At 39.5% G+C, this 14,588-nt stretch overlaps 1 protein-coding gene and 2 long non-coding RNA genes across 3 annotated transcripts in view; 1 reads left to right on the top strand and 2 right to left on the bottom strand.

The window, feature by feature from the left end:
- LOC124292526 overlaps positions 1–14,588 on the top strand; it is a 51,879-nt gene that overhangs the window by 34,115 nt on the left and 3,176 nt on the right. Inside the window, exons 21-26 of the mRNA XM_046729646.1 lie at positions 1,671–1,872; positions 2,609–2,674; positions 3,861–4,071; positions 7,208–7,259; positions 7,742–7,875; positions 8,857–8,915. Coding sequence (XP_046585602.1) covers positions 1,671–1,872; positions 2,609–2,674; positions 3,861–4,071; positions 7,208–7,259; positions 7,742–7,875; positions 8,857–8,915 — 724 coding nt within the window. The remainder of the gene's footprint in view (positions 1–1,670; positions 1,873–2,608; positions 2,675–3,860; positions 4,072–7,207; positions 7,260–7,741; positions 7,876–8,856; positions 8,916–14,588) is intronic.
- On the bottom strand, positions 9,153–10,045 carry LOC124292528. Its single transcript, XR_006902471.1, has 3 exons — positions 10,029–10,045; positions 9,468–9,531; positions 9,153–9,173 (listed from the first exon to the last, which is right to left on the bottom strand). It is a non-coding gene; the product is annotated as an uncharacterized LOC124292528 (long non-coding RNA).
- LOC124292527 lies at positions 12,696–13,647 on the bottom strand. The gene is made up of 3 exons (XR_006902470.1): positions 13,614–13,647; positions 13,053–13,116; positions 12,696–12,759 (listed from the first exon to the last, which is right to left on the bottom strand). It is a non-coding gene; the product is annotated as an uncharacterized LOC124292527 (long non-coding RNA).

Raw genomic sequence — 14,588 nt, 5'->3', positions numbered from 1 at the left:
ATATCTTTATAAAGGTGATAAATGTACTATGTTGTCAATATATCAACTCGCCTATTGTCTACCTAATTTTTTATTTCAATCGATTTAACATTCCCATGCATTTCAAGGTCAGTTTACAGGAGAGAATTTGGTACCAAAACAGCAACTTAAGATTTATTCAGAGTTTAACAACAGAAATCTGAAATAGTCTTTACATTTATGCTAATAATACAGGTGGTGTAAAAATATGAATCAACGTTTTTCCTAAACAAATAAATGTTGAATGTTTGTGTTACTTTACTTAATTATCGTTTTCTTTATTGAAGAAATATTAATATAAATGTTAAGTCTTGAATAATAAGTTTCCCGTCATGCATGCACATCTTTATCACAGCGTCCACTATGGCCAACGATTTGCAGTCGATTGTTGCAAAGGTTTATAGGTTTTTCTGCTTAAAAAAGACAGAGGTAAACCTTTCATTAGTGTAGAGAGGGTTTATTACAGAACTTGTAGAGCTGTTGGCATGTCTTACCAACAAGTTTACAATATTGTAAACAAATCAGACAAGACAGGGACCGTCTCATATGCAAAACCGGGACGTAAAACCATTCTTGACAACTTTGACAAGGGAGTGCTTAGACGGCGGTCTACAAACTTTATGAAAAGAAAAATATATATAATATATCTTTGGCCAACTAGATTAAACTGACCAAATTACATCCATATTTTTCAATGAACTATACTGTTGACATGCAAAACATTTATTAAAACGTTGCACATTTCTACAATCAATCGATAAGATAACACAAGTGATAGGATTCTTTCCAATGTACAGTAATTCCTATGTTTATTTCAAAACAAACACACATACACAAATGATCCCTTACATAACCAATAATGTATACTATAATGCATACATGTTAAACATTTTGCAGAAAACATCTATTGAGATGACCCCTAAGCCGCGTGTGCTCAGGTGTCAATTTCACCTGTCGATACCGTGCATGCTGATGACGTAACACAGGCAGTTAATGTTTGTTTCAAATAACGTCCCCACTACCCCTTATATTTCTAAGTTTTTGGTATTTTCATCAGTAAAACACAGTTTAGAGCATGTCTCAAAATTTATTCCCTCGGTCTACATTAGGTAGATATTTCTTGAAGTGTTATTTGTTATTTAAGTAACTGTAACACCTCTGAATTTTAAATATAAGTCAAAAGCATTTTTCTAGCATTTCCGACAGTACTATAATGTTTCCCTGTCTGATGACAGCCAGGCTAATGTCTCGCCACTGTAAAGTGTACAACAATGTGGAGGCTAATGTCTTCCCAAGATTATGAGTTATGACTGATGTATTCCTTGTCCAAAATGTATGAAATAGTGAAGGCTGATTTGTCTCCTGTCCAGAGTGTATGACAGTGGACAGGCTAATGTGTCCCTCAGCTAATGGGTGACTACTGAGGTATTTCCTCTCCAGAGTGTATGACAATGTACAACCTAATGGATGACTACTGACATATTTCCTCTCCAGAGTGTATGACAATGTACAACCTAATGAGTGACCATTGACATTTCCTCTCCAGAGTGTATGACAATGTACAACCTAATGAGTGACCATTGACATTTCCTCTCCAGAGTGTATGACAATGTACAACCTAATGGGTGACCACTGACTTATTTCCTCTCCAGAGTCTATGACAATGCACAGGCTAATGCCGTGATGCAGAGAGCCATCACCATCCTCAACATCTGGGAGGGGATGTCCAAGAAGCGCCGCCTGAAGTTCCTCAACTTCATAGAGGAGCAGTGTTCGCCTCAGTCCGACTACTATGATGACGACCTCACCCAGGCAGGAGAGGAGGACCTCAAGAAAGTCACTATTCAGATCAAGGTAGGTCATTAATGTTTGGCATATTAGGCAGCCCTCTCCAATAAGCATCAGTTTGTCTTGTACAGATCTGATGGCAACTCAGAACTGAAGGTGCATCAGTTTGTCTTGTACAGATATGATGGCCGCTCAGGACTGAAGGTGCATCAGTTTTCTTGTACAGATCTGATGGCCACTCAGGACTGAGGGTGCGTCAGTTGTCTTGTGCAGATCTGATGGCCACTCAGGACTGAAGGTGCGTCAGTTGTCTTGTACAGATCTGATGGCCACTCAGGACTGAAGGTGCATCAGTTTGTCTTGTACAGATCTGATGGCCACTCAGGACTGAAGGTGCGTCAAGTTGTCTTGTACAGATCTGATGGCCACTCAGGACTGAAGGTGCATCAGTTTGTCTTGTACAGATCTGATGGCCACTCAGGACTGAGGGTGCGTCAGTTGTCTTGTACAGATCTGATGGCCACTCAGGACTGAGGGTGCGTCAGTTGTCTTGTACAGATCTGATGGCCACTCAGGACTGAGGTACAGATCTGATGGCCAGTTGTCTTGTACACTTCTGATGGCCACTCAGGACTGAAGGTGCGTCAGTTTGTCTTGTACAGATCTGATGGCCACTCTGAGGACTGAAGATCTGATGGCCAGTTTGTCAGTTGTCTTGATCTGATGGCCACTCAGGACTGAAGGTGTATTATGTACTAAAGTCATCAGTTACTTCTTGACTACTTGTTCTCTTCTCTTTCAGGAACAACTTGATGACATGCAAGAGCAATGGAAAGCAAAATTCGGAGGGTTTGACGGTGGAATATTTGTAAGTATTAATTACATCATTGTAAGATGAAAAATGACATTTGTACAGCACTAGATTTCGTGGAATGAACAAATAAGCTGATATGCTATTGATTGAAACACGATGATCTCATAATCTCTCAAAGATAAGTAAATACTTTGAAACGCCATCGTGATATGTTTTATATGCATTATTTGAAAATGTCCATCCCGTTAGAGTCTACCCCTGAGATTGCTTGTCATATGCTTGTGTACATATTTTAAATATAAGCTGAATAATCCTAAAATGTGTTTGTAAACATCTGAAACATCTTAAGAAAAGCAAGATTTATGGATGCCAAATTCTCTATTGTGAATAGCACGACGTTTTGGAGTGTATGCTTGCTCCTTCACAATAAAGAAGTTGACATCCATAAATCTTGCTTTTCTTATGTATTCCACTTCTAAATGCCCTTCAAATATTTGGTAATGTCTTATATATATTTTTGTGAGCAATATTTTATACTGACTTCCATGCTATCCTATAAGAAATATATATTGAATGTTGATATCATATTGTATGCTAAACTTATCCCTCTGCACATGACGGAAGTGTGCTTATGGTGGCACATATGTTAACAAGTGCCAGCTAGCATGACAGGTTTTTGAAGGAATTTGAGGAGCTGAGAAGAACATAGAAACAAAGTGTCTACGATGGTTTAGTGGTTGTTTAGATTAGCTTCTTCAGGTCTGCCACCAACCCCACCTTCTCATCACCTAGCTTCCTTCACCAGGCTATCTCCTCTCCTCTCTATCTGCTACCCCCATCCACCCCACCCCCTCTATCTCTTCTCTCCTCTCACATCACATCTCACCTGTAGCTTCTGTCTGCCACCAACCCAACCTTCTCACCAAACTTCACCCAGGCATCTATCTGCTACTTCCCTATCCACCCCACCCCCTCTTCTCTCATCACTTCTCTCCTTCACATCACATCTCACCTAGCTTCTGTCTGCCACCAACCCCACCTTCTCATCAAACTTCACCAGGCACCCACCCCACCTTTCTCATCAAACTTCACCAGGCTCTATCCACCCCCATCCAACCTCCCCCCATCCTCTCCTCTCCTTCACATCACACCCTCACCAGGCTTCTATAACACAAGATCCTTCTGTCTTCTACCAGGAGGAGAGTGGTATGGCCTCCACCACCCTTCTGTCTTCTACCAGGAGGAGAGTGGTATGACCTCCACCACCACCAGAACCAGTGGCAGTATTGTCACCAATGACAGATTTGACCATGAGATCCACCTCCTAAAAGACAGTGTGTACCAACTGAAGCTGAAGCAGGAGGAGATCGCAGACCGCTCACGCCGTGACATGAAAGCTGTCAAGACCCTGTTGCAGCAGCTGCTGAGACAAGATGGCGGAGATATGGGAGGTGGGTCCCAGTTTCTATCCACACTTCTTAGTGTACATTATTAGTTGTTCACTGGTCAAGAGGGGGGAGTGAGTGAGTGAGTTTAGTTTTATGTCGCACTCAGCAATATTCCAGCTATATGGCGGCGGTCTGTAAATAATCATGTCTGGACCAGACAATCCAGTGATCAACAGCATGAGCATCGATCTATGCAATTGGGAACCGATGACATGTTTCAACCAAGTCAGCGAGCCTGACCACCTGATCCCGTCAGTCGCCTCTTACAACAAGCATGGGTTACTGAAGATCAATATTCTAACCCAGATCTTCACGGGTTCAAGAGTGGAGCCATGTGAACAACATGTTTATCTTACTGAACACCTCAATGTTAATTTTGAACTGTTTGAAACATGGGTATTGGATCATAATAAGGAGTACCAGAGTTAGGCAATTAGCCAATACCAATGACAGACGACAAGAAAAACAAAGGAGGTATCTCCCTTCCATCACAAAACATAAGTAATTTCCATCCATCATACGTGACTCAATTATTCAAGATAAAGAATAACTAACACAAAGTACCAAATGAATTCCCACAGTTCGGCATTCCCAGTGGGTAATATAGAAAATACTCGCTTGTAAGCAGGGTACATTGAAAATAATAGAAGAGCGCTCAGCCAATCAGAAAACGTCATTTATGTGGGAGGTAAGATAAAGTTCTTTTGCGATCACAAGTATGGTGTTGAGTATGGGGTAAGAATGACTATATCTGTACTTGAGAGAATTGTCCCTATTACTGAGTCACCTTGTTAACATTTTGCATGAAAAGTATGTACAATACTTTATAAATACAGTAACCCCCCCCCAGTTAATCTGGATTCCTGGTGAAATCATTCAGATTAACACAGAGATGCTGGTAACACCTCTTTGTATGTCCAGTAATCAGTGTAAAATAAGGTGTCCAGATTGACAGGGTCTGATTCAACAAGGTTTCACTGTAAAGTATAGAACATGGCAGATCCTATAGTTTTACAGCAATCCCTGCTTTGTGTTTTATAAATTTACAGAGATAGCATAGAAATGATAAAACACATCACTGCCAGCTATGTCAGAATGAGACAGAAACAAGTCTCACATCAATATATACTCAGCAGCAAAAAAAACGCCAGTACGAATTCAAAATTAGATAGGCACTGTAATCAAATCATTACAGAAATGGACATAACAAGCGGATCAAAAATATTTTTTGTGTACAATATCTTGACACATCAATGAATAACTCAGCACACTTTCAAGACATTACATGAACGTTTGCAGTCCATTCAGACCCTTGACTTCAGTATCTAGTGTGACCACCACGAGCGGCAATAACCGCAGCACAGCATCTATGCTTGGAGTGCACCAATCGATAAATGAAGGCCATTGGCACCTTGAACTACACTCTGAAAAAGGCCTGGCGCAATAAATCGTCTGTGTTCGGCCTTGGTATGACATTATTCAGTCTCCTCTGAATTTCATCCCAAAGATGTTCAATTGGGTTTAAATCAGGACTAAGGGCTGGCCACTGCATAATGTTGACACCGTTCTGCTGTAGGAAGTCCCGTGTAGCTCTGGCAGTATGGGCCCGGGCGTTATCATGCTGGAAAATGTTGTTCCGGTGACGTGCGAAATGTGGTATGACGTGGGGTCTAAGAGCTTGGTCGATGTAGCGCACCACTGTGATGCCGCCTCCTCTCCCTGGACCAAGGTTCTGGAACACCACAGGACCCACTCTCTGGTTCAGGCCTATTCCACCCCATACCATGATGCTTGCACCTCTCCATGAGTCTCTTTCCATAACACATTGGTCTGAGTAATGCTGGCCACGTCGTCGCCATACTCTTGTTCTGCCATCTGCAGTTGATACGCTGTACCGACTCTCATCTGTGAACAGAACAGTTCTCCATTGCCTGTATCGCCAGTTTTGGTGTTGTAGGGCAAACTGTAGACGTTCACGTCGATGATGAGGGGTGAGGATAGGTCCACGTTAAGGTCTACGGCAATGGAGGTTCCCGCTGTTAAGACGTCGACATACTGTATCAGTACTGATTGATCTTCTGTGTGTTCCCACTGTCTGGCGTGCTGTTTCGGATGCCTGCATGAAGGGATTCTGTACATGCTGTCGCACAACATGGCGGTCTTGTCGCCTTGTGGTCATCCTTGGTCTGCCAGTACGGGGGCAATCATTTGTGGTGGCCTGGAAACGTTGCTGCAGCCTGTAGATGGTCCAAACGTTGACCTGGAAGTGATTGGCAACGGCTTGTGCAGTGTGGCCACCTTCAAGTCTTCCTAGCACCTGGTTCCTCTGAGCTGTTGTGAGTCGCGGCATCCTGCTGACGTTGTAATGTGAATGTTTCAACCAGGTTTGGGGGTGCAATTTATAGGGCTGGTCCTTGTGAACAGCACGTGCAGCAGGAGTGTGCATGAAAAACATGGAGAACACCGTACCATCTCTGAGATCAGGTTGCGTTTTTGAGACCATTTCCTGGGTTCCATTCTGAGTTTAGGAAGGAATGTCTTTGCTCAGGTAAAGTTGGAGATGTTGTTAAAAATATACAATCAAAACATTAAATGAGTTACACTTATCCGTTTCTGCAAAGGAATTTTCCAAACTGATGTTTCTTTTGCTGCTTAGTATATATGTTAACTAGTGCATTATTTCTTGATCAAGTCTGGCATCAATATATACTACTCATACTTTGCTAAGGATCACAAAAATTCAAAACTTTACATAAACGTAGATTTATAATTTGAAATTGTGTCCATTTAAAACTGGAAAAGTAATTATATGGTAACCCCTCTTTAGGCAAACAGTCACTTTAATCTAACCTTATGCACTTGATACATGAGTAGCCATAAAAATGGTTTTCATGGCACCAATCAACCATTTTGCATATCATGGAACTAGTAACTGACAAGTACACAACACCTGTCAATAGCAGGTATGGGATCCACAAGATGCAATGACATACTGAAACCTGGGGTCCATGCTTACAATAAGCTTAGATATTTAAAACAAATTTGACCCCATATCATAGTTTTCTCTTGAAACCCTGATTTGATCCTTAGCAAAGTGTGAATAGTATATATGTTGACAAGTGCATTATTTCTTGATCAGGTTTAACGGAGTTGGAGTTTCGAGACAGCAGGATGTCAGGGGAGTTTGGAGGGTGAGTGATGTACTTCTGTCCACAATCATAAATATCTATACCTCAGTCAGACATCCACATCCTGGATTGAACATGGATATACTAGTAAAATCCAATGAAAACCACATATCATCATTGAAGGTCAGCTAACTTCAATATCTAAAAGATCAATGTCTAAATGTTGTGAGGAACTTATACCAGGTGATAACTAGACAATGATGTAACTTGTGTTCACTGGTAAACTGTAAAATGACTAAACATTCAAAACATTATCAAGGGAAGGACCCTTTGAAAAGACTAATGTAGTTGAATTGATTGTGTCAGAATTGTAGTCCATGGCAAGCTGATGCTTTGCAATTTCCTCATGAAGCACAGACATTTGTTATTTCCAGTTATAGACAAATGTTAGGAGAAGGTCTGTCTTCAGACTTGTATTCCCTGAGAAACTGAAGCACTATAAGGTTCCTGTTGATGCACATCCAATGTCATGTTCTGTCCTGCAGAGAGCAGGCCCAGCCTGACACCAGTGTCCGCAAGATGAAGAAGAGGAAGAAACCCTCCAAGGGCCCCTACCAGCAGGAGGGCCTCCTTCTACAGGATGAGGCAGCTGCAGATCCCAGGAGGCTGATCATGAGAGGTGAGGCCTTCTTTACATCATTGTCACACACTCTTCTCTCAAACCAATGCTTTGTGGTCAAAATAACTCTGTAAGGCTTTGCGTTTTCTTATGAAGTGACTGTTTAAAGCTGTAATCAGTTGAATAGAAATAAAATGGAACAAAAGAAAGATTTTTTTCAAAGGGTTACCATCTTGGTCCAGTTTATCCACCTAAGAAATGATACTTTACTTGTAACAAAATGTTCTTAAAGGTATAATTGATACAATATTTGTCAATTTTTTATTTGTGGATCTAAAGAAGATCCATATGAATGTTGGAGTAAGGTGGATCCAAGATGGGTTGAGTAGACAGCCTAGCATCTGAGTGGACTGTTAAGTATGAATACTCAATGCCATTTAGAAAGTGGTCAAATGTATATAACATGTGGAATATTAACCTTGAAACCTCCTCGGACTGGAGACATGGTTGACCTTAGCTGTGCATAGTCACTCTCTTTGGGATGGCAGAATCCTATGACATAATCACTGATTGAAGGTTTAATAGAACCATCAGTGTTTTGGGATTTTACTGAAACTGAAAAATATCTGAGACCTGCATTGACTTCCTCCAACATTAAAGGGCATCTTGGTTTGGGGTCATTGGCAGTCCTTTGACCCAGACATTGTCACCTCGTTCAAATTATATCCATGTGTGTGTCAATTTTGCATCTGTTGATAATGTTAGATAAAAACCCAGTTTCACATGGTATCTATTACAATGTCTAGAACTTGGCAGAAAATGGTTATCAGATCATAGAGAACTGTCCCCTATTGACACTCCATGATATCATCAATATGCAGGTCAAACTAGCACAAAACTCAGTTCCCTCACTCACTGCATGATGTAGACAAGTGCTCTGCTGAGTTATTGTCCTATAACATTAGGCCTGAGTTAGAATCTAAACCTTTCAGTGTGACTGTACAAAGTTTAAGACGTCTGCCATGTTGACATCTGTTTCAGGACAAAGAGCAGATATCTCCACAGTTAGTTTCCCAGACTCGGAGACAGCAGAGCGTGAGGTAGGTAGCTACAGATCATAGTTACGCCACTTCAAGGACATGTTGGATTCAAATTTGGATGAATTTATTACGTAAAACTTTTAAATACAACCATGATTCCATTGATGGCTGGATTACAGTGATAATATGTGTTTGTAGTGTAGTAGCATGGAATTTGGGGGTTTTCCGAAATGAAAACCACAAGGCTACGGGGTGTGAGTTGACGGCATCTTTATTACACTGGGATGAATCCACCAATATCCTCCTTATACATAAACCCTGAAACAGTTGGTGATCAATGTAAACCTACTAAGGTATCGTGTCATACACTATATACATCAAGACTTAGACACGTGGCACATCATAGGTATTGTATCAAGTACATGCTGCAATGTCTACAACATACAATACAGGTCAACTCTAATCAATACGAATCACCGCATATATATAATGCCGTGTATGTATATAATACATCTGTAATGAATTCTAGGGATAGTTATCCAGATGGGATGACTGCTCATTATAGATACACTATTATGAGGGATAAGATAACATAAGATATATAACACCTACCAGGTGTGTGGACCTAGGTTTGCAAGATCCAGCAGTCCCTCATACCATACAGTCCTGTAAGGATCTGTAGTAAATAAACATACATAGTACCACAATATTATCTATATACAAGTCAGTACACACCACACATGGCTAATGCATGTCATTAGATGCTAACTACAATAGTACCTAGTACATTGTATTATACCTACTTCCTATCATGAACACTTATGTACATGCATATGCACATGCACCTACCCATATATATCCACATATACGTACATACCAACATAATGTGATTACATTGTTTCACACTACATAACATGCATGGGTTTACGTTGATACAATAGTTACATTAAATGTGCTTGGATGACTATTGAACCCATCATGATATAGCTTCCCTACATTAGATATATATACATATATATGTTAAGTAGTCTATATCATTTCTGCTTTACCAGAAAATGGTAGGGATAAACACCTATATACTTCTATGTATATCAAACAGACATATGCATGTCATATAGAACAGATATACTCACATTAAAACATAATATACAACAGTACAGATGAAGTACTAACCGTGGAAATATACAGAGGTGAGCTGGTATCCAGATACCTTTTAAAACCTTTACACTGTAGTGTGGGACTGCTTACTGCTCGAATGCTTGAGAGTGACTAAATTAGCAGATCAAGCTCTGAGTTTAAACTGTGATGATTACATAAACTAGACAAAAGACTGAGGCAAGTCAGGGCTTTGGCTATTGTAAGGTTGGTGTTCATGCATTGATTGATATGCTTTGCTGGTGCATGCTTCAGTTGTATTGTAAGGTTGGTGTTCATGCATTGATTGATAAGCTTTGCTGGTGCATGCTTCAGTTGTATTGTAAGTATTCTAAGTATGGTAATATAACCATTATTTACAGGTGTGTATTGTGTACATAAAAACAGGTACATCTTCAACTAGCAGCACCAACTAAGATAAAATATAACACTGTAACACAAAAATACTACACTGCCACAGTAGGCACATCTTTCACAAACTTGACCATTAAACTGATTCTAATTTTGATATTAATCAAGAAGTCTTGGATACTTCAATATTTTAGACTGGTTGGCAGTTAGCATGCCTTGTTGACAGACAAACCAACAAGAAGTTACGACAAATTAGTAGTGCAAAAGTTAATAACATCAACACAGCTTTTGGCATTTTAAAAGTTGATTAGTAATAATAAAGGCAAGATGCCTTATGGGTGACAACTTGTTTATTACATTCTGCTGCGACATATTGGCATAGATACTTATGCTGTTGTGTAAGTACAACAGTGCAAAAGCCTGCTTCATTTCTCGGGGGGACATTTAGGTATCCTCGCTGTGTAGCCATACAATATAATTTGATGTTATGTTAAAGAAAGTTGTATTTAGAGAGAACTGTTCTTTACTATTAACTTATTAATCTCACATCCACTACCCATCCAGTATAGTTTGTGTGGATGAAATCAAACTTATGTTTACCGGTACTTATAGAATATAACTGCACGATTCCTAAATGCAACTGGTCACCATTTTGAAAATATTTGACTCAACCAATGATGTAACTTGTGTACACTGGTAAACTGTAAAATGACTAAACATTCAAAACATTATCAAGGGAAGGACCCTTTGAAAAGACTAATGTAGTTGAATTGATTGTGTCAGAATTGTAGTCCATGGCAAGCTGATGCTTTGCAATTTCCTCATGAGCTACTGACACATTTGTTATTTCCAGTTATAGACAAAATGTTAGGAGAAGGTCTGTCTTCAGACTTGTATTCCCTGAGAAACTGAAGCACTATAAGGTTCCTGTTGATGCACATCCAATGTCATGTTCTGTCCTGCAGAGAGCAGGCCCAGCCTGACACCAGTGTCCGCAAGATGAAGAAGAGGAAGAAACCCTCCAAGGGCCCCTACCAGCAGGAGGGCCTCCTTCTACAGGATGAGGCAGCTGCAGATCCCAGGAGGCTGATCATGAGAGGTGAGGCCTTCTTTACATCATTGTCACACACTCTTGTCTCAAACCAATGCTTTGTGGTCAAAATAACTCTGTAAGGCTTTGCGTTTTCTTATGAAGTGACTGTTTAAAGCTGTAATCAGTTGAATAGAAATAAAATGGAACAAAAGAAAGATTTTTTTCAAAGGATTACCATCTTGGTCCAGTTTATCCACCTAAGAAATGATACTTTACTTGTAACAAAATGTTCTTAAAGGTATAATTGATACAATATTTGTCAATTTTTTATTTGTGGATCTAAAGAAGATCCATATGAATGTTGGAGTAAGGTGGATCCAAGATGGGTTGAGTAGACAGCCTAGCATCTGAGTGGACTGTTAAGTATGAATACTCAATGCCATTTAGAAAGTGGTCAAATGTATATAACATGTGGAATATTAACCTTGAAACCTCCTCGGGACTGGAGACATGGTTGACCTTAGCTGTGCATAGTCACTCTCTTTGGGATGGCAGAATCCTATGACATAATCACTGATTGAAGGTTTAATAGAACCTTCGGTGTTTTGGGATTTTACTGAAACTGAAAAATATCTGAGACCTGCATTGACTTCCTCCAACATTAAAGGGCATCTTGGTTTGGGGTCATTGGCAGTCCTTTGACCCAGACATTGTCACCTCGTTCAAATTATATCCATGTGTGTGTCAATTTTGCATCTGTTGATAATGTTAGATAAAAAACCCAGTTTCACATGGTATCTATTACAATGTCTAGAACTTGGCAGAAAATGGTTATCAGATCATAGAGAACTGTCCCCTACTGACACTCCATGATATCATCAATATGCAGGTCAAACTAGCACAAAACTCAGTTCCCTCACTCACTGCATGATGTAGACAAGTGCTCTGCTGAGTTATTGTCCTATAACATTAGGCCTGAGTTAGAATCTTAACCTTTCAGTGTGACTGTACAAAGTTTAAGACGTCTGCCATGTTGACATCTGTTTCAGGACAAAGAGCAGATATCTCCACAGTTAGTTTCCCAGACTCGGAGACAGCAGAGCGTGAGGTAGGGAGCTACAGATCATAGTTACGCCACTTCAAGGAGATGTTGGATTCAAATTTGGATGAATTTATTACGTAAAACTTTTAAATACAACCATGATTCCATTGATGGCTGGATTACAGTGATAATATGTGTTTGTAGTGTAGTAGCATGGAATTTGGGGGTTTTCCGAAATGAAAACCACAAGGCTACGGGGTGTGAGTTGACGGCATCTTTATTACGCTGGGACGAATCCACCATATCCTCCTTATACATAAACCCTGAAACAGTTGGTGAACAATGTAAACCTACTAAGGTATCGTGTCATACACTATATACATCAAGACTTAGACCATGGTACATCATAGGTATTGTATCAAGTACATGCTGCAATGTCTACAACATACAATACAGGTCAACTCTAGTCAATACGACTCACCGCATATATATAATGCCGTGTATGTATATAATACATCTGTAATGAATTCTAGGGATAGTTATCCAGATGGGATGACTGCTCATTATAGATACACTATTATGAGGGATAAGATAACATAAGATATATAACACCTACCAGGTGTGTGGACCTAGGTTTGCCAGATCCAGCAGTCCCTCATACCATACAGGCCTGTAAGGATCTGTAGTAAATAAACATACATAGTACCACAATATTATCTATATACAAGTCAATACACACCACACATGGCTAATGCATGTCATTAGATGCTAACTACAATAGTACCTAGTACATTGTATTATACCTACTTCCTATCATGAACACTTATGTACATGCATATGCACATGCACCTACCCATATATATCCACATATACGAACATACCAACATGATGTGATTACATTGTTTCACACTACATAACATGCATGGGTTTACGTTGATACAATAGTTACATTAAATGTGCTTGGATGACTATTGAACCCATCATGATATAGCTTCCCTACATTAGATATATATACATATATATGTTAAGTAGTCTATATCATTTCTGCTTTACCAGAAAATGGTAGGGATAAACACCTATATACTTCTATGTATATCAAACAGACATATGCATGTCATATAGAACAGATATACTCACATTAAAACATAATATACAACAGTACAGATGAAGTACTAACCGTGGAAATATACAGAGGTGAGCTGGTATCCAGATACCTTTTAAAACCTTTACACTGTAGTGTGGGACTGCTTACTGCTCGAATGCTTGAGAGTGACTAAATTAGGAGATCAAGCTCTGAGTTTAAACTGTGATGATTACATAAACTAGACAAAAGACTGAGGCAAGTCAGGGCTTTGGCTATTGTAAGGTTGGTGTTCATGCATTGATTGATATGCTTTGCTGGTGCATGCTTCAGTTGTATTGTAAGGTTGGTGTTCATGCATTGATTGATAAGCTTTGCTGGTGCATGCTTCAGTTGTATTGTAAGTATTCTAAGTATGGTAATATAGCCAATATTTACAGGTGTGTATTGTGTACATAAAAACAGGTACATCTTCAACTAGCAGCACCAACTAAGATAAAATATAACACTGTAACACAAAAATACTACACTGCCACAGTAGGCACATCTTTCACAAACTTGACCATTAAACTGATTCTAATTTTGATATTAATCAAGAAGTCTTGGATACTTCAATATTTTAGACTGGTTGGCAGTTAGCATGCCTTGTTGACAGACAAACCAACAAGAAGTTACGACAAATTAGTAGTGCAAAAGTTAATAACATCAACACAGCTTTTGGCATTTTAAAAGTTGATTAGTAATAATAAAGGCAAGATACCTTATGGGTGACAACTTGTTTATGACATTCTGCTGCGACATATTGGCATAGATACTTATGCTGTTGTGTAAGTACAACAGTGCAAAGCCTGCTTCATATCTCTGGGGGACATTTAGGTATCCTCGCTGTGTAGCCATACAATATAATTTGATGTTATGTTAAAGAAAGTTGTATTTAGAGAGAACTGTTCTTTACTATTAACTTATTAATCTCACATCCACTACCCATCCAGTATAGTTTGTGTGGATGAAATCAAACTTATGTTTACCGGTACTTATAGAATATAACTGCACGATTCCTAAATGCAACTG

This window comes from Haliotis rubra, unplaced genomic scaffold (genome assembly GCF_003918875.1).
Source record: "Haliotis rubra isolate DU_JTF1 unplaced genomic scaffold, ASM391887v1 Scf52, whole genome shotgun sequence".
Taxonomy (NCBI): Eukaryota; Metazoa; Mollusca; class Gastropoda; order Lepetellida; family Haliotidae; genus Haliotis; species Haliotis rubra.
Note: the sequence above shows the minus strand (reverse complement) of the source record. Positions and strands in the feature narration are given on the sequence as shown.